Genomic DNA, 22,495 nt, shown 5'->3' with positions numbered 1-22,495 from the left:
TGACTGTAGCTTCATAATTAATGGACAGACACGAGTGATATTAATCATTTAATCTAACTATGGCTAAGCAAGTGACTTCCTTGTTTATTTTTCTATCTTTATCTAATTTCACCAGGAAACAATCTTGAAGCTTGAATGTTTTTGCTTTTGAATCTCAGGTTTTTGGGGAGTCATGTCTCAGGTAAAGTCTCATAGCATTTCAGTAGTCTCAGTCACCAAGGCTAGCAGAGCTTGGGCTCAAACAAACAAGTCCAATTGCTTCCCAATTAGAGATGGGACAATAAAGGGTTTTGTCAAAAAAAAACCACTAATTTGATGGTGGTCAATTGCTTTTTGGGGGATATTCGTGAATTGAAATAGCTGTCTAGCTTGCTATCATGGCAGAAAAGTGAATGAAAATACAGGAATGATCATGTACAAAAGAACAGATTCACACATTTCTTTTAAAATGTATTCGTATTTATGCAGGGGAACCATATCATTTATGATTAACTTGTCTAAGATTGTTTGACGCCATGTGTCCTAACTGTGATGGAAAAACATTTTCTTAACAAAATGTGAGGTGAAGTGATTCCAGTATGTTTAGATTCTTTGGATAATATCGTGAATCACAATTATTTTGCCCAGGATAATCGTGACATCGTTTTCATATTGTCACATGCTTATTCCCAATAAAGTAAACATGAGAGGACTGTCATTTGAGGCTTCAGGTCTAGACAAAGTAACCACTGTGCCCTGTAGTTTAAAATGAATTACCCCCCCCCCCCCCCGCCCTGAAATGAGGTAACATCAGCAACAATACATCAGAAATGCCATTTGCTTATCAACAGTCATGGGGCAGAATTGCAGACGTGGCACTTCGACCATGGGCTGAACTCTTATCTCTGCAGACCTCTGCTACAGACCTGCCAGGTAAAAGCCATGAATCACTGCTCCGTACACTATTACCCTCCCTCACCCTGCGTCTCCCCCAGGCAATTTCTGTAAATAACAATGAATTCTTCGTCAACTCGTCTGGAATGTGTTTTCAGTCAGTTTGTTATATAAGCGGTTGCTGGGAGCCTCTCAGCCCGGAGTGCCACAATCGCGCCCCCCAGCCAGCCCACTGAGAACCATAAGACGGTTTGTTTACACAAGATGGAAGGTGAGGAGGTTCTCTGTCCGGAGAGACAATCTAGCTCAATAAGTGGTGAGATATGCATATACAGTACATCCAGCAGGGAGAAAAACCAGCTTTTTATAAAGCAGTGTACAGAATAAAAACAGTGGTGCATCTATGGTGCATATTACTGCATCCACTGACAATGGCCCAAAATGAAACAATGTTGACAGCCTTGGCAGCGTGGCACAACATAGGCCGTAATCACACCATCTGTATCCAGCTAGCTGCTATGTTAGTGTAGCGGTGGGACACTAAGGTAGCGATGCTACTTCATTAGCACCTGCTAATGTTTAGCCAACAAGCCAATGAAGGCAGCCAAAGCTGCAAAGCACGGCGCTCTTCTTCCCCCTCTCCGTTTGCAGCGGAGAGGCGGGCCCGCGGTCTCGCTGCCTCTGTCTCTCCCCTCGTAAACACACAGACAACTGATTCTATGAGGCTGATTCAGAGTTTTGTATTGATGTTGCCATATCTAAGACTCTTTTATCAATTTTCCGACACGTGTCGGCTAATCTATACACCCTTAGTTTCCAACACTGTCTTCCGGAAATCACAGAAGGTGACTTCTCTGTAGGGTCCTTTCCGTAATGTTGTCAGACACTTATAATAACAATCTGAGCCAGTGGCAAAAATAAAAGCCCCTTGAGTGAAAGTACATTCACTTTGAGGAGTTGCTCAGAGCGATTATATTGCAGACCGTTTGCTCCTACAATCCTGGACCAATTTCTGAAATTGTTTTCTCACTTTGAAAGGAAAGCATGGGTATATGTTGTCCAGGTTAAAAAATGCAACCACTGCTTCACATGTGCATCTTCATTTTCATCCCTCAGTTCACAGATCTGTGAAAAGGTTATTTGGGAGAGTCATCACAAGAAGAAAGCCTCACACAAAAGTGTACAAATAGTTGAAATTAGACTAGCAGAACGGAAATGTACATGGCTAAGGGTCCACGGCTGAGGATTTAAGTGGGTGTAGGGGGAAGGTTATGCTCCACAACCCTTTTAACAGACAGGTACTGATATATTCTCTTTTCATGCGCCAAACCTACCCTCTATCTGTCCATCCATCCATCCATCCATCCATCCATCCCCTTATCCCTCGGCTGAGTGCAGAGGGGTTAACAAAGTGTGCCTGCAGGATGTTAAGGCGTGAAGTGCTCCACACTTCGTTGAGTCCACATGTTTTTAGACGTGTCATCTTTCATCTACATCTCCTATCCATCCATCTCTCCTTGTGATAGGGTGGACTTCAAAGTCTGTATATTCAATAAAGGTTAAAATGGTTACCAGAGCAGAAGGGCATGGGGGCACTCCACATCCCGTTGAGCTGGCAAGTCCTGGATGATTCTCCTTTCAACTGTCTTCCACCCAGACAGGAGTATCGAGCCGTTGAACCGAATGTAAACTTATCTCCGCTCAGCACACCGTTAGGGGGAGAGCCGGGATGACCACAATCTACAACTAGAGACCAAAAGAGAAAGAGAGAGAGAGAGAGAGAGAGAGAGAGAGAGAGGCAGAGAGATGAACAGCTCGTTTAAACTAAACACAACGTTGTGAGAAGAGGTGCAGTGACGGCTGTCAAGAACAGAGTGTTACTTCCAAGGCCAAGGAACACATCATTAACCGTAATGATGAGAAGTCTGCTCTCGTCTTTGTCAGGAATCAAGGACTCATTCTTTCAGAAAATTACTGAGAAGTTTGAGTGATTAATCTGCTATTGTTATCATCGTAGGCTTAGCAAACACTCAACTGAACTATACATCTCTTGCCCCGTTCACTTTGAGGTGAAAAAGAGAGAAAAACAAGGATTAAACTGACCTATACATTCAGGTAGCGGTTTGTCCCACTGTCCAGTAGGCTGACAGGTCAGTACAGGTGATCCAAACAGGTAATACCCCGGGTTACAGTCGTAGAAAACCACAGTGCCAAAGGTAAAGTTCCCATGCTCTATTTTACTCTGGCGGATGGAGTTGGCTGGAATACCTGGATCAGAGCAATTGACCACTATACACAGAGAGACACAAGAGACGGACACGCACAAATACACAGAAGGAGAGAAGAGCATGTGTTATTTGGCATGAACCAGTGAGGGTTGTGTCTCTTCCCCCTCTTGCTTGTTTCCAGTGTTTTGCACTGGGATTAAAGCTCTGTAAAATAATATAGGGCATAATAAGGAGGTTGCGGTGAAGACAGTAAGAACTTATTAGGGTTGGTGTTTAAAAGGATAAATATGTGAAACGTTATGTGATGTTGTGATGGAGGCAGGTTTGTGTGTCCTGGATCCAGCGCCCATGAGGTGTAATGGCTCGCTATCATTACGTTGCAAATTTTAATTTTACACAATTTACTGGCACTTCGATCCGTAAACTGGGCAGGCCGCCGATCGCTCGTGTACAAACTTGTAAGCGAAGCAACCCTTGTTGCTGAGATTGTTGGAGAACAATTAGGGCTTGAGATTTATGTTTCACTGAAAACAAGACGTTTCCCATGCAGGAGGCTGGAGCCAGGAGGGATGTAGAGTATTAAATCCACCTCCAACGTCATTAAGATAAATAAAGGAAAAGAGTGACTGGGCTGAAATGAAACGGGTCGGGGTAAAGAGGGATGGTTGCTATGGGAAATTGCATTACGAGTAATTAAAGAAAAGAGTTGAGGTGAGGTGGTATTAAAGGGTAGGGATAAATAAGGTTAGGGGTGAATACACTTAACTTTTTTCCCCACCTTTACATGTTGGGGGCGGGTGGCTCCACTGGCGGTTGGCCTGACACTGAGCACGTGCGGGCCCCTCCATTTCATAACCCCTATTGCAAATGAAGCTGACCACATTGTTGAGGTTGAAGCCGTTTCCCACCGTACGGCCATATATGGGACTTCCTGGATGGCCACAGCTGATCGCTGTAGGGAAGACAGAGGGAATCATGGGTATTAACGCGAATACACATTTCTCATGACATTCATTAATACTTTGAGCTTGGTCATGACATATTACCACACGTCAAATGATTATGCTGGTGTCATATTGATATATTGTACATATTTTGGGCTTTTATAACCCATTGCCTCATTTTGTTATTGAGAACGTCCAGTTTAGTAAAATTCCCTCTTGCTATGAAAGCCGCACAAACATATGATCTGAAGCATGAAAATCAGCGGCCATTCAGTTCTTTGTCTTGAAACACAAAAAGCACAGATTAGTTCCAAACAGCAATGTCTTTCATGCAGTAATTCAGAAATATTCATGAGAATGTCAAATGACCTAGAAGTCATAGCTGGTATTCTCGATTTAGGGTCATTATTTTGGAAATATTAGGTCTCCGAATCTTATCTGTCAGCATTGAGTGTCCTCTGTTTGCCATTGTGCATCATAAGTATTCATCATGTTAACTTCATCTCACTGGAGCTACTTAGAAGTTTGTGTGTGTCCCTTGTCCTCATTGTGCTGACGATAGATTTTTTGATGATTGCGTAAACAGACAGTTCACAGTTACTACCAGCCCCGCACTCAGTTTCACCAAATGGAAAGAAATTAGGACAGACACAGACCAGATGGATGGAAAGGTGAACAGAAAAGAGGAGAAAACAAAGAGTATAGAGCCGAAGAGAGAGCACTAGACGAGATGATAAAGACAAAAGAAGGCAGCAAAGAAATGGAAGAAGCCGCTGCCTTTTTCACTTGATCAGAGGGAATCAGAAGTCTGTTTGCTTGCCTAAGATACAAATTTATCTGACACCGTCAGCATGCCCTGCAGCTACACACACACACAAACACACAAACACACCATCAGTCTGTAAGTCTCATCACCATTCTGTGTTTGTGTTTCTAAACAAGAGCCTCTCATTTCCATAATTACAGTATAATTTGGCTGTAAAATGATTTCCCTCAATAACTTCCGCATGAATAACCTCAATAAAAACAGAATAGCACAGAAACACCAGATACACAGACGGATACACACACTATCATAAACGCATAGACACAAATGCATGCCATGCCCAAACACGCATAGATACACAAGAACATACGGCCTGATATGAAGTCTTTTTTATCGAATATTTCTTTTTCTTTCGGGGGTCGTAGTAAAAAAACAATTTCACAGTCAATTTCAACTCCCTATCACGTTATCCCTGCTACTCCAGAAATGCTGACACCACGTCACCACCTCCGCCTTTTAAACATGGTTTTAATTTAGTGAACTGTCTCTTTTGGGAAAAGGCCCCTGTAATTGGCTTGCGATGGCAGTCCTCATCACCACCTTAGCTGTGCCCAGTTTCTGCCCGAAAACGCTCAATGATGCTCACAGTAAGTGTCCAATTTTAGACGATTTTCAGTGTAGCCTGGAAATGTCAGAGCCTTCTGCTTTATCCTCAAGCCCAGCTATTTATCTCATCCAGACCATAAAGGCAGTTGGGCCCTCTGGCCCTTTATATAAGACTTTTGGTGTGAATCTGCAGAACCTCAGGACTATTGGGTGAATACATCCAGGGATATTTAAAAAAAAACAACTCATGTTGGCTTTACTCAATATGTAATCACTCTTGAGCAAAAGGGTCCACGGTTTAATTTAGAGTTTTCAACCCATGACTGCAATTTGACTGGGGTTTATCAGCTTTACCAGACTAACTCCCTTGGCGGAGCCATTGGCGCTGTGTTCATAAACATTGTTAAAGGTAGCTAGTCTTACATACTGCTGGACTGATCAGCCTAGTATGTGTTGTGCTCATATAAATGTGTGCTCAAGGACTAGGGATGCACAAGTATCGACACCGGATCGGAGAGCGGGCCAATCAAACTCAAATAGATGGAGCGGGTATGGGTGACAATGTGGCCAATCGATACAATTAAATTTTGTTCATAGATACATTTTATTCTGGGACTTTAATTCCTGTTTAAGCTTTGATCATTTGAACTGTAAGTCCTGTTCATGTTGATGATTTTCTAAGGTTAGGGCAATTGTGGTTTGTATTAATTCAATCAAACATTGAAGCCATGGTTGTTGCAGACACACCTACTGAGTACACTTCATGGTTACATATTTTTCTGATTATACCTCGGTAACACAGCCGAGACGATATCTCTGGTTCTGCTGCATCAAGTGCGATGATATTAATATCAATACTAAAGAGTGCAATGCTAAATCAGTGCAGTATTTCAATCAAAAGTGACAAAAAATTATGGTAAAAAACATCTTTCCCTGTTTGTTCGCTTTTGCTTGTTTTTTAAACTTGTCTTCTGCATGACGTGTATTCTGCATCACAATGTCACATTCTGCTGGTGTGCAATGACAAGAAACCCAAATGTAATGTGATGTTAACATTTTATTTGTAAAGATAACATTGTGAAGCTCTGACTGTCTGTTTAGATTTGCCATTTATAGTTTGCACCGTGACCAGTTTTAAATGTAATGAAACAATTATATTGTACACACACACTCAATCACACACTCAATCACACACACACACACACACACACACACACACACACACACACACACACACACACACACACACACACACACACACACACACACACACACACACACACACACACACACACACACACACACACACACACACACACACACACACACACACACACACACGGGAGGGTATAGTTTCCGGTAGGCATTCCCTAAATAATGATGTTTGTTATCACTGAACCATGACAAAGATATTACTTCAGGTGTTTTGTTGATGGCTCCACTCTTGATTTAGTTATTTCCCATCAACTGAGTCGACCTCATCTTGCTATAAAGGTAATGTTTGTCAATGACCATTAATTTATTTCTTTTCTAATTTCAAAGCAGCAAGTAAACATCTATATGATCGACTCTCTTTCTTCAGTATCAATGACGAAAAGCCATGAGAAACTTTGATTTGTATCATATTACACTGACAGGATTACTTCCAGCAGTATTACTCTAGACTGGTATTTTTCTTTTTTTTTATGGTTACCAAGACCATTTTCCTCTTTTGGCTGATTACAAATATCATAACAAATAGTAAATCTTAATCGGTCAAATATCAGGCATTTTTTTATTCGTAGTATGCCTCCAAACTGATTTGTACGATGTATGATATTGATTCTGCAGCTCCACAGGCAAATAAAACATCCCAAATGAAAATGAAAATGCTGAGCACGTTATCAAAACCTCATACTCAAATTGCCTCTATTTGAAAACACTCCACTTTCTCGATTCGGTATCTATCAGCTAGTGGAAGTTATCATAACACACCACGCCATTCAAGCACCCTCAGGATCCACACTTTGGCCTCAGAGAGCAATTTATATTTCTCCTTTGCATGCACGCACACACATGCATAAATAAACTCAAGACTAGTTTTGATTGCAGGTGATTTTCCCCCTGCCTGTTTTCATCATAAACAGGAACAAATATAGAGGATTTTGGATTTGTGTCACAAACCCACACCACCGTCCATTTGACCATGTTTCTGCATCACAAACCAGCAGCCGTCTCGACCACAAGCTGACCATGAGACATATAAGTGCAGCAGAGGGGTTTGGGTTCATCTTATAGCTTCAGTGAATCTTTAGTGAGAATTAAATGTGCGTTTTCCTTACGTATGCAGACGGGCAGCTGTCCAGACCACTGGTTGTCTTGGAGACAGATGCGAACAGATGAGCCTATTAGTCGAAAGCCGGGCAGACACTGATACACGACCGTATCACGGTAACCAAAGTTCTCTCCGATCACCTGGCCGTTCACAATGCCTTCTGGGATTCCACAGTGACCAGCTGAAAGACACAGACAGACATGCAGAGGACTCAGAGCAGAGGAAACACTGTCTCGCTGGTTAAGGCTACGAGGCTCAGGCTATCTCCCCTTCAACACTGTTAGCCAGGAAGCTGCTTCTGCAATCCTGGAAATCTGAAAAGGTTCCTGAATTTGAACGTCGGCGAAGGTTAGCTCGGGAAAGTATTACATTAGGTACATTTTGTCAACTATTAATGACATAAAGTCAACTTAAGTCAACTGTAACTGAGCTGCTGTCTATGCATGTCTATGTTTGTCAAAAACCTCTGACAGGATATTTGCAATGTCCCTCGTATGACCACCAGCGCTGTGAAGATACTATTGATGTTACACTTACTTTGCATAAATGTCTCCTTTCATTACCAGTTTTAGTATCTATACTGTACCTATCTCACATGTTTCTATCTAATGTTTCTGAATTATTACATGTCTTGGCTTTCCTATATCGAGCTCAGACTGTGATTTTGATTGTCGTGTTGTGTTGTTTTCTTTTCTTGCTTTTATTTACTTTTGTCGTGGCCGAGAGCTAGCTTGCAAATATTTTTAAATTATGCTAAACCTTGCAGTCTTGTTGTATCCATGAGATGCATTCTCTGGGTTATTTCCAAAGATATAAAGACCATATCAGCAAAACACTAACATTTTAAGTAGGCCTGGGAGTTTTGAACCTTGAGGGTTGAACATCTCCTTGGAGACAGTTTGCTTCCTCCATATGGGATATTTTATTTGGGCCAATCGTTAAACATCTGCTGAAACCTTTTGCAAGCCTGTAAAAGTAGGCAACGGTAGAATGAAACCTAGTTTATCCTGTCTGTGAGACGTGTGACTCTAAGCAAACACATGACACATCATAGTGGGAGCCCAACAAGCACTCCCGTCTTCACAAAATATTAAGAGCTCTGTCTTAATTAAATTGGATCATCTGTCATTTTTGGTGAATGTTCCGATGGTCACTAGACCACTGCAACATTTTCACAGCTGTGTGTGTTCTTTGCAATAACTCCCGACAGCGTCTACCTATAATATAGACATAGAGATGTCCATGTGCATGTAAAGGATCAAACGATACCTGGTAACAGAGAACCAAATGGGATTTGTGAGCCTCTTTATTCCCTCATTAGAATAATTCCCAGAAGTCTGATTGCACAGTGCTAATGCAAATTGTTTGAGGTAAATGTGTATTTACATGCTATGTAGCCTACATGTTTTAATCATATATCATATGATATGCCTATATGTGTAGGCCTAACTAAAAAAAACTGTTGTTTACTATCAAGATTAATTATGAATTGTGATGTGTATTAATATTGATATTATTATTAATATTTGTTTTAAGTAAGCAAAACAAGTACAGTGAAGCCAGTTTTGTTTTAAAGAGTAATAAGAAAAGTTATTGAATGGACATGCTGTTCATAGCACTTTTTTTTTAGGGCTATCTATCTATCTATTTGTTTTTTGACAGAATCATGCCTCCTCATCAGTCGAGGTTAAGTTTCATTGAACTGTTTCGTTATAAATTGCTTCTCATATCCCCCTCAGCCTGTGAAGTATTCTGGGAAGCGCTGTTTCTACTGAGGCTTCATGGAGAAGTGACAGCGCCATGTCATAACATCTGTTACCTCTGGCTGGCACAGTGACAGAAGAAAGTAGCTGCGTTTTTTTTTTTTTTTGTTATGGCTTATTTATATGAAAAAAGAACATTCAAACTGAATTTGGTTAGTGCAGAGCAGAAGCTTGTGATAGTCTCGCTTGTGAGGTAGCCGAGGCCAAAAGGGGAGCAGCTGTGCAGCCAGACAAGAGGTGCAGGGCACAGACACTACAGTGCTTACCTTTGAAACCTGTCCTCATTAGAGTGACTTGAAAATCACAGCTTTGAAACTCCCTTTCTGGTTAACTTTTGTGTGTGTGTGTGTGTGTGTGTGTGTGTGTGTGTGTTAATATCCCGAATATGTCCTCTCAGTCAGAAAATGACAGCGTCTAGATATACTGTACTATATGTTACAGTATACACAATACATATACACAGAATACATCACTAGTAGTTATGTACCAAAACATCTTGTTTCCATTCCACTCCAAAGCCCAGATGACAGGCACTCTCTGACAGCCGACCCCACCAGCATGAAGCCAGTATCGCAGGTAAAGATGGCCGTAGCGCCAAATGTCGTCTGAGTACCAATCTTCTTCCCACTGGGTGGAGATGGCAGCTCACCGCAAGATATAACTGAAAAAAACACAAGCAATTAAAAAAAACATTTGTGCACCAATTTAGTAATTTAGAAGTTATTTGAGGAGTTAGTCGAGCGCTTTGATTTCAGTGCTGAATGCTGCTTTCGCCGGCGAGCTGTTAATCACACAAATGTGGTGCCAATATAGTTTTTTTTTTTTTTTTTTCTACACCGGAAACTTTTCTGGTGAAGAAAATAACAGTAATTTTTCAAATGTCACAGAATTCTTTAAGAAAAATAACTGATTTAAAATGTCAAGGAATCCCCAGAGGACAAAAAAACGGATGACAAGAATGTCAAGGCAACACTTTCTGGTTAGAGCATGAATTGAAGTAATGGAATGATTTCCACCATGTACAGTGAATATTTTTTCTAAATCTTTCAGCCTGACAAAAGTTATACATGAAATAATGCAAAAAAATATACCGAGGGCACTTGGTTTGCCTTTAAAAGCATTCACTTATTGGCTTTTTGCCAAAGAGTTAGACAGAAGATTTCTTTGTTATTTATTTAATCTGTGCAAAACCCAAAGTGTAAAATAAAACAGGGGATTTTTGTGCCGGACTATTTCTCGGCTTGGATTTTTTGTATGCAAGAGTAAATTATTGTCGTTATTATCGACAGTAAATGGCAAGTGTGTGTAGATATCAGCCTAAATACACCAAAAAATCATTAAGATTAGATTTGGTTAATTGGGACGATTATAATAGTATAATTGCCGGCTCATTGCTGATATTGCATTTGAGTGGCAGTTCAACCCTCATATGTCTTTGCTACTCACCCTGGCAGTGCGGCCTCTCATTTCTCCAGCTCCACACGCCAGTCGGTAAGCACTGGATGTGGGCGGGGCCCAACCTGTAGTATCCCGGATCGCAGGTGAACACAATGCGAGTTCGGTATTCGTAGTGTGAGCCGTTGACAATCCTCCAGCGGCCGTGCTCTAAAGAAAACGACCCGATGCTGGAACACACCACCACTACAGAGACAGACAGTGTGAGGAGAAAGCAAAACTACTTACAATTTGTTTTCATTTAAATAACACAATTACCATTTCAACATAGTGTCGGATATTAAAAAGCCGGCTGAGAGTTGAGCCAAAACCCCTGTAAGATATCACACAGATGCACAAAAATTACTCAATTTAAATAACAATGTCCTGACTAAAAAACTGTCTGCCAAGCATAGCGGTAATTATATGTTGTAGTATATATATTACCCGTCAGCAGATGATTTTCGTATTGTTATTGATTTAATTGATCTATTGTAGTATGTATATTAAAGCTGGAGAGCAAAACTTCTCCCCGTCTGTTAGTTGAGGGAGCAGCAACTCAATAGTTGTATAGTAAGGGTGGAAGCTATATCGAAAAAAGATCCTATGAAGAAGAAGAAAAGTTGCTAAAGTGCAGGAATAAACTACAAAAAAATATTGCAGGGTAAGACTTAAAGAGAGCGCTCTAGGGGGCGGGGGAGATGCGGCGAGCTCACCTGCAGGCATACATGCGCTACTGCGGGAATACAAAGAGCTTTCCATGGTAGCGATACGCCTTGTGTGAACTCATTTGGTGAGGGCTTGAATGTGACAGATGTTCATTTATATGTAAAAAGTTCTGCACTCCAGCTCTAAATACTTGTGCTTTCTTTGTAAATGACACAATAAAAATCTCCTCGGAGTCCAAATTTGTAATATTATCAGTTTTGGTATTTATATTGTTGATATTTCGCTAACATCTACGTGCTACTAACCAGAACATCGTGGTATCTTATTGTGGTTGCTCCATGTGCCATCAGGCTGACAGATGGCTGACGTCAGTTCCTTGCTGGAGAGTCTGAACCCGTCGTTACAAAAATAGGAAACTCTTGTTCCGACGGAGTAGTCGGCTGTTAAAACGCCGCCATTTATGGGAGCCTTGGGTGCCCCGCATGAGACAGCTATGGGAGGACAGATACACGGTGGTTAAGAAGACAACATGCAAATAGACACACACAGAAAGCCCTAATGTACACTTATGTCTGTCAGGTAGGCAGGTTTGACGTGTACTTAGTTTGAAAGGTTTCTGCTGTGTATTGTGCATTTGTTAAAAAGCTCACATAGCTTCTTCAATGAAGCCATAAAACAAAAAAAATATACAATCAACAGACGCTTGATGTTCAGTTCCGACCAATTCCAAGGAAATACATCCATCTTGCTGAAATTGCCGCTTCACAGTCCATACTGGTTTAAAATAGACTGGTTTGTAGAGCACTGCACCGTGTAATTACACAGTGTCGACAATCTGCTATACATCCTTCATTTGACTTTCTATCAATACCAGCTACGAACTGGGACTTCCTCCACTCATTTGATGTGTGGGGGGGAAAAGACAAGCGAGCCAGTGCAACATAAAATAGTCATCTAGTCTTTGTAGAACATTTTGCAGTATGTTCTGAAAATACACTTTGTGAAAATGTTACGTAAACCGTTACAAGAAATAATACGTTTTTTTAATTTTTCTTTTCTATTTCACCAAAGGAATGTCACTTATACGTGGCATTCACAAGTCCCTTTATATGACCATTGCATCAGGCATTTCTCTCTCTTGAATGTGCAATATGTTTACTCTGGAGCAAAAGGAATGCACTTTGCAACATTTCTACCATACCCTATATTTATTTAAGCAATTTCTATCAGTATGAGCTACAACAGCCACGAGACAAGTTAGCAGCAAACTTATTTGAATGTCAAATTTATGCAGTGGACCAAATTTATTTTAGTAGCATTCCACTTACAAGGTAGGTAACATTACAGAATGAATGGGCTGCAATAAATACCCAATTATTCCTTTACAAACTACACTTTTCCATATCTTTGCTCAAGTGTACACTCGCACCTTTTTTTTCCAAACTCATATTGCATCGCACGCCTGCAAATGACAATGTTTTTTTTAATACTAATAAACATCACATACGCAAAATACTTCGTCTTAGCTTCAAATATACACACATTCCACGCAAGGACGAACCAACGCACCTTGGCACGCGGGTACTGGAGAGTCCCACGCGTGGTAGCCGAGCGCCGAGCGGCGGCAGGTTGCTGTGGCGTTGCCTATGAGACGGTAACCGCGGTCGCAAGCCCAGCGCACCACGCTGTTAACGTGGCCGCCGCTCTGAGAGGAGATGGAGCCATGGAGCGGAGAGTCTGGGGTCGAGCAGTACAGAGCTGGAGAGGGGGAAGCACAATTGAAGAAACAACGTTTTGAAATGACTTCACATGCGGTGGTTCACTGCCACTAAAACAGGAACAGGAAGCCAAAAAGGTACTTTGGTAACTCTCTATGACGCCCACATCTATAATTTATCATAAACATAGACATGATCTCTTATAGCACTGTATAATTATAGTTATAGGCACTCCTACATATTCATAATGTTTAAACAAAATAAACAGATTATTAAGCATTATATAAAGACTTAAAAGGTCAAGCTTAAAATGTTATGTAAGGATCATCATGTATTAAAACTCCCAAGGTTGTAATACATTATAATATTTTATAAAAATTATAAAGTGGTTAAAAATGTATCTAAGTGGCCATTGTTTGTTTAAGTAAAGTAAAAAATATCATTTTGTTTGTTGTTTTCTATTTTACTTAAAGCAAACAATCATCACTAACCCACAATAACATTATAATGCATAATAAACAAATTATAATGCATTATAAAGATGTGTCACTCCTACTTTTTAATATTGCTATGCAGTACTATTCCATAAACATGCCATAGCTAACAGTACGATGTTGTCACCATATTATTGTATTATTGTGTCGTTACTTAATCTAGAAGACCAAATGTTGTTGCCTTCAGATCAATGCTGTGATAAACAGAAAGTACGCGTGCGTGCATGCAGGCGGTGTACAATATTATAACCATTACCAGCCCTTCAATCAAAGTTGTACTTGTCAGGTTTAAGTCTCATTGACATTTCAGTTTGTGATAATTTCCTAAAACTCTCAATACAGTAGAGAGTCTCGACTGTATTTATGAAACAATAGGAGGCACAGCCAAAATGAACAAATGGCAAATGCATCTCGTTTGTGAGTGATTTACAAATGTTACTGATCACAATTATGGCTTTGATTATGCATTTTAAACAGCGCTATTAGAGGCATGATATGGAGTAGGATGTCATCACTCCAAGTACAATATCTCAAAACACTTAAAACAAACTAAGTTATGTGAGCAGAATTATTAATGATCTGGTAATTAAACCTTTCCAGAACGTCTTAAAAACCCCCAAAAAACATGCTGTTTAAATGCTAAATAATAATTCTGTCCCAAAAGAGCGTTTTCATCAAACAATCAATGAGTAGAGTTACAGTAGGTGTCAGACATACCAGAACACTGCCTACAAGTCAAAGGCATAATGCAATTTAATGAAATATCTTTACACCAAGAAACATTAGTGCTTTACTTCAGACAATATTGGCAGCTGTGGGCAAAACAAGAGGGAATCCTGCTACAACCACAAACCCCCCATGACAACAAGTTAAGCAAAGTCTATTTGTTAATAGATTTGTCTCCCTCTGTCTGTCTCTGTATCTATGGCAGTAGATCAAAGTCGTTATACAATGATGTCAGTAGATCATATGATACGCTGCTACTAGCAGTTTCATTATGTTCCTCAGTCATGGCATATAAAGATAACCCAGGCCAGGGTCCAGTTAGATGTTGACTTGGGCAAGTTGCCTGGTTTGCATCTCTTCAAATTGGACAAGAGCCCAACCATAAGTTCTTAACTGGCCTAATTTATTAGTGATGAGTTTTTCTAATCCAATACACCTACTCACGGTCCGCTCGCTGTTTATTTTGTGTGCGCGCCTCATAAAATAATCCAGTGTTCACACACAGCCCTGGGCTCTATGAATGGGAAACAAACAACTCGTCTCTGACCGAGCCACGCAACACGATTCCAGCCAATCAGCAACCGAGGGCTCTCGCACAGGACAGGGGAGAGGCCATGGATGTATACAGAGAGAGGCAGTTAAAGAGGATTGGCTAATCTGAAGGAGGGTGCTTGTTTGGGTGTTTCTGTTCAAATATCAACAATCTTTGTCCAGAATTTCTGTCGCCAACTTTAATAAGAGTTAGTGAAGGAGTTTTGTTCCTTTTAGTCTGTTCTACTTTCGGCGGAAACACAGAATCAGCGCCGGCAACGGGTTGTCAGTGATTTCTAATTAAAGCTCTCGGCTGGTATCATCGAACCGGCATGTACTGTTGGCAAAGCAGCCAGCTGACGATATCTCATTAGATCCAGTTCAGGCTCTTTCCCCTTATAGTAGTTTTAAGATTGATGGCATTAAACTGCTGCTTCAGTCACACAGGGGTTTTATATAACGAAATACCCGTTTCTCTTGTTATAATGACGAGTGAGTACGTTTTCTTCTCAAAACAAAAGGAAGATGGTGTGAAGTAATAACGAAAAATCATTTATTATAACGTGATAATTACATTGTTTACTCTTTGTGCAAGTAAAAAAAAACAAACAATAAATAAAGTTGAATCAAGATATTAGTAGGCTTACAACATATGCTTAACAATCCTTGCAGATGCTCACATTAATCACAGCTACCAAAGAAGGTTACTGGGTGCGAGAGTCCTGGGAGGCTTTTCTGTTATTATTCAGCGTATAATTCATCATCCAGACCAGTGGTGATTTAAAGGTTAAAGAAGCAGCCTTCTGACGAGACGGTATGAAGTGAAATAGCAAACTAAAAAAAGTAATACAGTATCCGCCCCTTAAATGTCAGAAAATGCCCTTGAATAAAGCACTCAAGCCTCATTACCCAAGTGAAGGTGTTTAATGCCCACAGTTGTACTTAGCAGTTCCAGGTGAAAATGCAAAGATTGCTTTGAAACAGCATTCTGCGCTCATGAAGCTTTTCCTCGAATGAATAACAGTTAACCATAATGCACTTTAGTAAACCGCTTTAGGAGACAGACAGAAGTGAGGTAGAAAAGTAAGCTGATGAAACTTTTTATTCATCAACTTTCTTTTATATTCCCTGTTCTTGAAAACCACTCTTTTCTCTTAAAAAAAAATCCCAAATTGTGAACCTTTCTCAATCGACACGACTTTCTCCAGAGGTTGAACAAGTCTTTCTGTCTTTCTGTCTGTCTCTTGTATCCATGCATTACGATGATATAAAGTAGTAGTAAAATAAAGTTGGGATACATACTTTGGTACTCACCAACATAGTGCATTTTGAAGCCTCTCTTGTTTGTGCCATGGTCTGAAGACCAGCGGACCAGGAACTGGTGACCAGAGGTCGTGAGGTTAAAGGGTGCTGGCAGGTCTCCGCTCAGAGTCGCCAGAGTGGGACTGTTGGCTGTTGGACCTGAGAGAGATCGAGACAGAGTGAGAGGAAAAAGAGGAGGAGAGAGAGAGAAAGAATGAGACAGTTCAAATAAACTGTGATTTGATCTATTTTGGTAGTTTGTAGATTTGTGGCTATAACTGTTTGTCCAGTTTCCCACGGTGATCATATTTACACCTTAATGCCTTTGAGAATAACAGCGTGTTCGTGTGTGTTTTCTGCTCACATGAGGTTCTAAGAAACACTACCCTTCTTAGCTGAATTCCAACTATACTGTCAGTGTGTGTGCTTTTGAGAGCTTATTCAAATGTTTTACCATCAAAAATCTCCAGCAAGTCAAACTCTCTCTCAGTGTGGAAACTTTCAAAGGTTATGGTGACATTGTATCCCTTTTCTACGGTGATGCTCCATGAACACATTTGGAGGTTGGGGTAGCTTTCGGGCCAACCGGGACTCAGGATGACACCTGACGAGTCATATCGCACATCATGCGCAGGGCATTGGACTGTGGGCAGAAAACAAAGAGAGAAAGAAGGTCACGTTGAATGAGTATGCAGCATTTTCTTTCTTCAACGTTTTTTAACATAGACTATTTGAAAAATGAACCAAAAACACTTAATGCGCTGCTGTGTTTACACACCTTGGCATGTTGGAGGTGATGCATCCATCTGTAGTCTTTCTCCGAGGCGACATGTTAGAATCTCGCTGCCAACCAATGAGAACCCGGGTTGACATCTGTACCTGATGATGTCACCTGAACGCATAATAAAGGGGATGAATTGTGAGAGTGTTTGGAAAGCAAAACGGAAGCAGCGAGAAGGAAACATAGGTGTTGATCTCTCTCAGTGGCCAATTTACTGCTTTTAGTTGTGATGAATTAATTACATTTTGATAACGATTCATATGCAATCATACTGGAGTAACATTTCCAATGCAGGACTTATTACTTGCAAAGTAGTATTTATGTTGTGGGGTGTTGCTACTTTTGTGCGGATAAAGGATTTGAATACTTCGTCCACCGCTATGCAAAGTGTATCATTACGAGACTGAATTTTGAAGTGAATTTACATTAAGTATACATGTTGTTCTTCTCACCTGTAGTGCTATGAATCAATCTAGATTGTTTTGGTGTAAGTTTCCTAATTTTGGAGATATTGGCTGCAGTCTGCCTTTCACTTGAATATAATGGGACATATGGCACTCGGCTTGTGGTGCTCAAAGCGCAAAAAAATATATATATTTAAAAAAAACAATGTCTCATTCCAGAAATCATGACTTGGTTACTCTAGATAATCCACAGACCTTGTTGTGAGCAGTTTCATGTCGGACCTATGGTAGAAATAAAATAGTTTCTATGAAGTTTATCATGCAATATAGTCCCATTATATTGGAGAGAAGACAGACATCTCTACAGCCAATATCTTCAAAACTAGGCAACTCCCACTAAAACAATCTAGACTGATAAATACCACTACAGGTAAGAGGAAAAATATGTATTTTTGATTTTGGGGTGAACTATCTCTTTAAATGAGCGTCAGATGCTTAAATAAGATATGACATCCATTATGGACAAGGTGATATTTGTTCTCATGTTGGGAACTGTAAAAGTTACATGTCTCAGATTTGCTTCCTCCATCACATTGACATGTCTTGAGGCATCGCGGGCAGACAGACAACTCACCGATCTCCAATTCGCCGTCCTCCATCAGCATGTCAGCATTGGTCACTTCTGGAGGAGGCTGGCAAACCCTTAATTGGTAGGCTGAACAGACACAGCAGAGGAGGGGAGAGAGGACAAAGAGAGGGACATTACATAAGAACGTGTGAGACGAAATGTGGTCCGTAAACCTAAGCTCAAGAAAGACTTTCCACTGTTTAGAAACTGGCAAGAAGTCACTTTTTTACTGTGGATTTTACCTGCACTAATGCGCAAGATTCCAGTTGTCTGTGCGTGTAACGGCTGCCCCGACAATGACAAATCTTTTAAGAAAACCAACCTGTGGTCTGTCTGTTTTATTTAATCTTGCCTGTTTCAGTTTACCTTCACTTTTTAAGTACAGATGATCAGGCCGGCAAAAGCACAGAATCAAAAACAGACCGGCTCCACAGATACAGCACTGCCTTGAATCATAAAAAGGAACTGCCTTCACACCACTGAGCTGAGGGCTGTAATCAATATTACTGCATGACCATAGATCACTCACTAACAGAGAGGGAGAGAGAGAGAGAGAGAGAGAGAGAGAGACGGAGAGGGAGAGAGAAGGGGGGGGAGATAAAGACAGACACAGACAGAGAGAGGGGAGGACTAAAGAGAGAGAGGGAGAAAGGGCTGAGGGCTATAAGTCAGGATGAAATTGACTATGAAAATGAGACCTGCCAATAGTATCTGCTGCTCTCATGCATATCAAAGCCTTGTGGTCTCTGTGTGTGTGCATGTCTGAGCGTGTGCATGTGTGTGTGTGTGTGCAGCAATGTCCGTGCTTCTGTGCGTAAGAGGAGAGGATCACTGTGAGCAGTCATTGATCTCGCTAAGCTTCAAGACCATTTTTTTTTATAGCCACTTCCCCATTCATGTCACATTGACTTTCTCAGTCTCCCGTCCATGACAACATCATCCACCACCGCATGGTCCTCATCTCTGCATGGAGGCACTGGCATTCACAACCTTGACCCAAGAGATAAATAAATAAAGAAGACGGACAATGACCTGGATAAACATCTCCAAACAGCGGATTGAAGCCCGCTTTTGGCATTTCAAACCAGAACTGCACTTTCGGCAGCTGTCTCAGATGCAAACTGTGACATTCAGTTGCGTCACTGAAGGACGCTGAAGAAGACACGTTGAAACTTTGTCCCTCACTTTGTCCCTTACTTTGACAACCTCCTGCTGAAGAAACTCTGGCAGGTTTGGTGCTTATTCTTCCTGTGTTTCTTAACAAAGAACTTAAGTCATCTCGACACTATCAAATAGGGAGGCCCTCTCGCTCATATTGTGGTTACCTCTCACTCTCTCCTGTCTTTCTTGTTTTCTTGTTGTATCTTCTAAGAAAACAGAAGTGGCAAAACAATGCTCGCAACCGCTGTCATACATGTCATCCCCTCGCCCTCTTATCCATCATCCCCTGTCACTCTCTGCTGTGCATCTTCCATTAAAGCAGGAATTGAAAATAAACGTTAATCCATCAGATGGTACTGTTCCTGTGTGAGTGTGACAGCTGACAGTTAAAACCTGCCAACCGAAATTCCTTAACAAACGTGATATCTGCCTGAAAAAAAAAAAGAGGAAAGCCTGCTAAAAAAAAACAACAACAACGTGACATGTTTTCACTAAAGAGCACCGAACAGAAACTTTTGAGATGAAGCGAATATAAGCTTTATGAGGGAGAGGGCGGGAGATGTATACGGCTATAAGGGGGAGACAGCGCAAGACTCATTAGAAGCCATTCTGTCAAATCAACCCTTTTTCAAAAAATGCTAATTTTCAGGAACTTTCTGAGGACGATGAGGAATAAAAGCAGCATTTCTTGGCTGAGTGGTGAAAACCTTGTTTTTTTTGTTTGATGATATTGCATTATGATGGCTTTTAATAAGACATGAGGTTCATTTTAAACTATTTCCCCCCCGTTATCTTTTAGTTTATCACGTTATCGGATTAAATTAATGAGATTTCCACATTATTATAAACACTAGACAGTACACATATTGTAATCAAGGGACACTGCAGTATATCTACACCTTAGACAAACTCATAATTATAAACAGCAGAGATAACAAACAACCCTGCTCCGAATCACGATGAGCTTCTTACATGAATGCAAGTTACTGTACCACCTTTTGTTTTAAAAAAATAAATAAAAGGAAAATAAAAGTAAGGGACACAGTTTCAAGCTTTTTTTTATCGACAAAAAAACATCAGTTGGACAGTGTGCACATTTTAGCCATTATTTGAAATAATTGAGTTTATGCGGTCAGCACAAAAAAGGATGATGAGTCAAAGCAAAAAATAAAAGTGTTTTCATATGACAGTGAATGGATACGGACCAAATGGACAAAGGCTAAAGTGACTAAAGATTGATGTTTGCAGGTAGACAGGCGAAACAAGAAAAGAGACAATTGGGATTGGGGTGCTGGGGGGGTTTTCATCTTAAACTGCAGTTTAGAAACAAAGGGAAATCAAAGTGCACCGAAGGACCACGGCAAAAAGATTGAAATTAAATGAAAAACTGAATGGCATAGACAGTTTTGACATGGAGAGAGAGCAGCTCAGGACCAGAGAAAAATACAATCTCCACAACGCTGTGGAGGGAAGACTGTTTGTGTGTGAGTGTGTACGACGGCCACAAGATCTTCTCATTTTCTTGATATTTTCTTATTGTTTTTGACGTAAAAAATGACAGGTTTCCTTTTCCTTTTGATTGATGACTTATATGCATGAAGACACTACCAATTAAAACAAAATGAGAGTAGTCATAATATCTAAAAGTTCATTTTTTCTCTAGATTGTGTCATGTTTTCCTCTTGTGGTTACAGTCATTTGAGTATTTTATTTGAATTCAATAGCAATTCTCTTAAACAAAGAAAATTGGAACTGGAGATAAACAATGGTGACAAGAAAAGGTTCATGTTCACTCAAAGGTTAAATTGAAAAATAATGAACTTTTCAGTGAAAGTCCAGTGAAACTTTTTTCTTTCTTTCTTTCTTTCTTTGTTACAAACCAACTTTCCGCTACTCTCTTTCTGACAACAGAAAAGCTACTGCATAATACCAAAAAAAAGGAGGTGCTGGATCCAAAGAAGTAAACGAAAAAAGATTGAACCGTCCGCTCACTAACAGTATAGTGTATCTACTGTTTAAGTGATTGATGGGCAAACATTCAGCTGTTCATTGTCTCAGCTTTTGGTCACTCAAGACTTTTGCAACTGTTGTTTTCTTTGTGCAAAGCTACTTTTCCTTACAACAATAGAAACATTTATACATTGCATACAGCAATGGTAAATAGTTTCTTCTCTCTTGCATTGATCACTAATCTAAAGGATTAATTGCTATCATTTACAGTAATTGGATATACATGTAGCCGGAGTAGTGGCATTGAAATAACATCTAAGTACACTCAAAGATGAAATCATATCGACAGAAGCTGTTAAATGTAGCCAAGATAATGAAAACTATCAATAGCACCACTGCGACTAATATATTATTAATGTGGGCAATGGGACCAAGACGCCAGCGTCAGTCACAGAGTGAAAAGTTCCAGTGAAAGACCAAACTTCATGAGTCAGAGGAAGCAGGTCTTAGTGGAACGTAATGATGATGAAGTTGAACAGAGTCTAACACAACACCAAACAGATCGATGCTATCACTGCAGCTGCAACTAATTATAGCATTATAGGTTTGCCGCTACCTCGCGACAACAAAACCGACTGCAGAGAAAGTTAAGGAAAATATAGTATTTTAACTGGACTAACTCAATCAAATGTTTCCATCGCTAGCTCTGTGAACAGAAGTGATTGTGTCGTCGGTGTCTCACCGTGGTAGCTTAACACAAAGAAGCCGGCTCCAGAGAAGTCAGAGTGGAATTTGATGAGGATGATGTTGGAAGTCGAGTAGACCGACTCCAAAGCTGTGTTCCCACTAAACTGTCCAATCTGAGGAGATGATTGGTCTGGACCATCCCTGCAAAGAAACAAATAGAGAGACACACACACACACACACATACAGAAATCTTGTGTTACAAAGGGGGTGCTCAGAGACTGAAGACCCGTAGGCGAATGGACGTGATCTTTCTTTATAGAACAATGGGAGAGAAAAGTCAACCTAAAACACAACTCAAATAGGTTATTGGCGTCATTTCTGACAGTTAAATGGCTACTTGTGACCAGGAAATGGTTTCTCCGAGGCTACAAACAAAGATAGAGGAGACTTTACGACATTCATGAGGCAAAACCTGGAGCTGCTCCATTGACTGCGAATGGAAACGGACATTGTGT

The 22,495-nt window shown here is 40.5% G+C and overlaps 1 protein-coding gene across 1 annotated transcript in view; it reads right to left on the bottom strand.

Moving 5' to 3' along the window:
- The window catches only part of csmd3b (CUB and Sushi multiple domains 3b), a gene marked incomplete at both ends in the record, with an annotated part of 311,985 nt that overhangs the window by 15,437 nt on the left and 274,053 nt on the right, over window positions 1–22,495 (bottom strand). Inside the window, 13 exons of the mRNA XM_079176023.1 lie at window positions 2,446–2,619; window positions 2,977–3,162; window positions 3,868–4,053; window positions 7,739–7,912; window positions 9,982–10,155; window positions 10,941–11,135; window positions 11,903–12,088; window positions 13,167–13,355; window positions 16,369–16,527; window positions 16,823–17,011; window positions 17,147–17,260; window positions 18,188–18,268; window positions 22,035–22,180. Coding sequence (XP_079032149.1) covers window positions 2,446–2,619; window positions 2,977–3,162; window positions 3,868–4,053; window positions 7,739–7,912; window positions 9,982–10,155; window positions 10,941–11,135; window positions 11,903–12,088; window positions 13,167–13,355; window positions 16,369–16,527; window positions 16,823–17,011; window positions 17,147–17,260; window positions 18,188–18,268; window positions 22,035–22,180 — 2,153 coding nt within the window. The remainder of the gene's footprint in view (window positions 1–2,445; window positions 2,620–2,976; window positions 3,163–3,867; window positions 4,054–7,738; window positions 7,913–9,981; window positions 10,156–10,940; window positions 11,136–11,902; window positions 12,089–13,166; window positions 13,356–16,368; window positions 16,528–16,822; window positions 17,012–17,146; window positions 17,261–18,187; window positions 18,269–22,034; window positions 22,181–22,495) is intronic.

The sequence above is a fragment of the Pholis gunnellus genome (assembly GCF_910591455.1).
Source record: "Pholis gunnellus genome assembly, chromosome: 16".
Taxonomy (NCBI): domain Eukaryota; kingdom Metazoa; phylum Chordata; class Actinopteri; order Perciformes; family Pholidae; genus Pholis; species Pholis gunnellus.
This window is presented reverse-complemented; position numbering and strand designations above follow the sequence as displayed.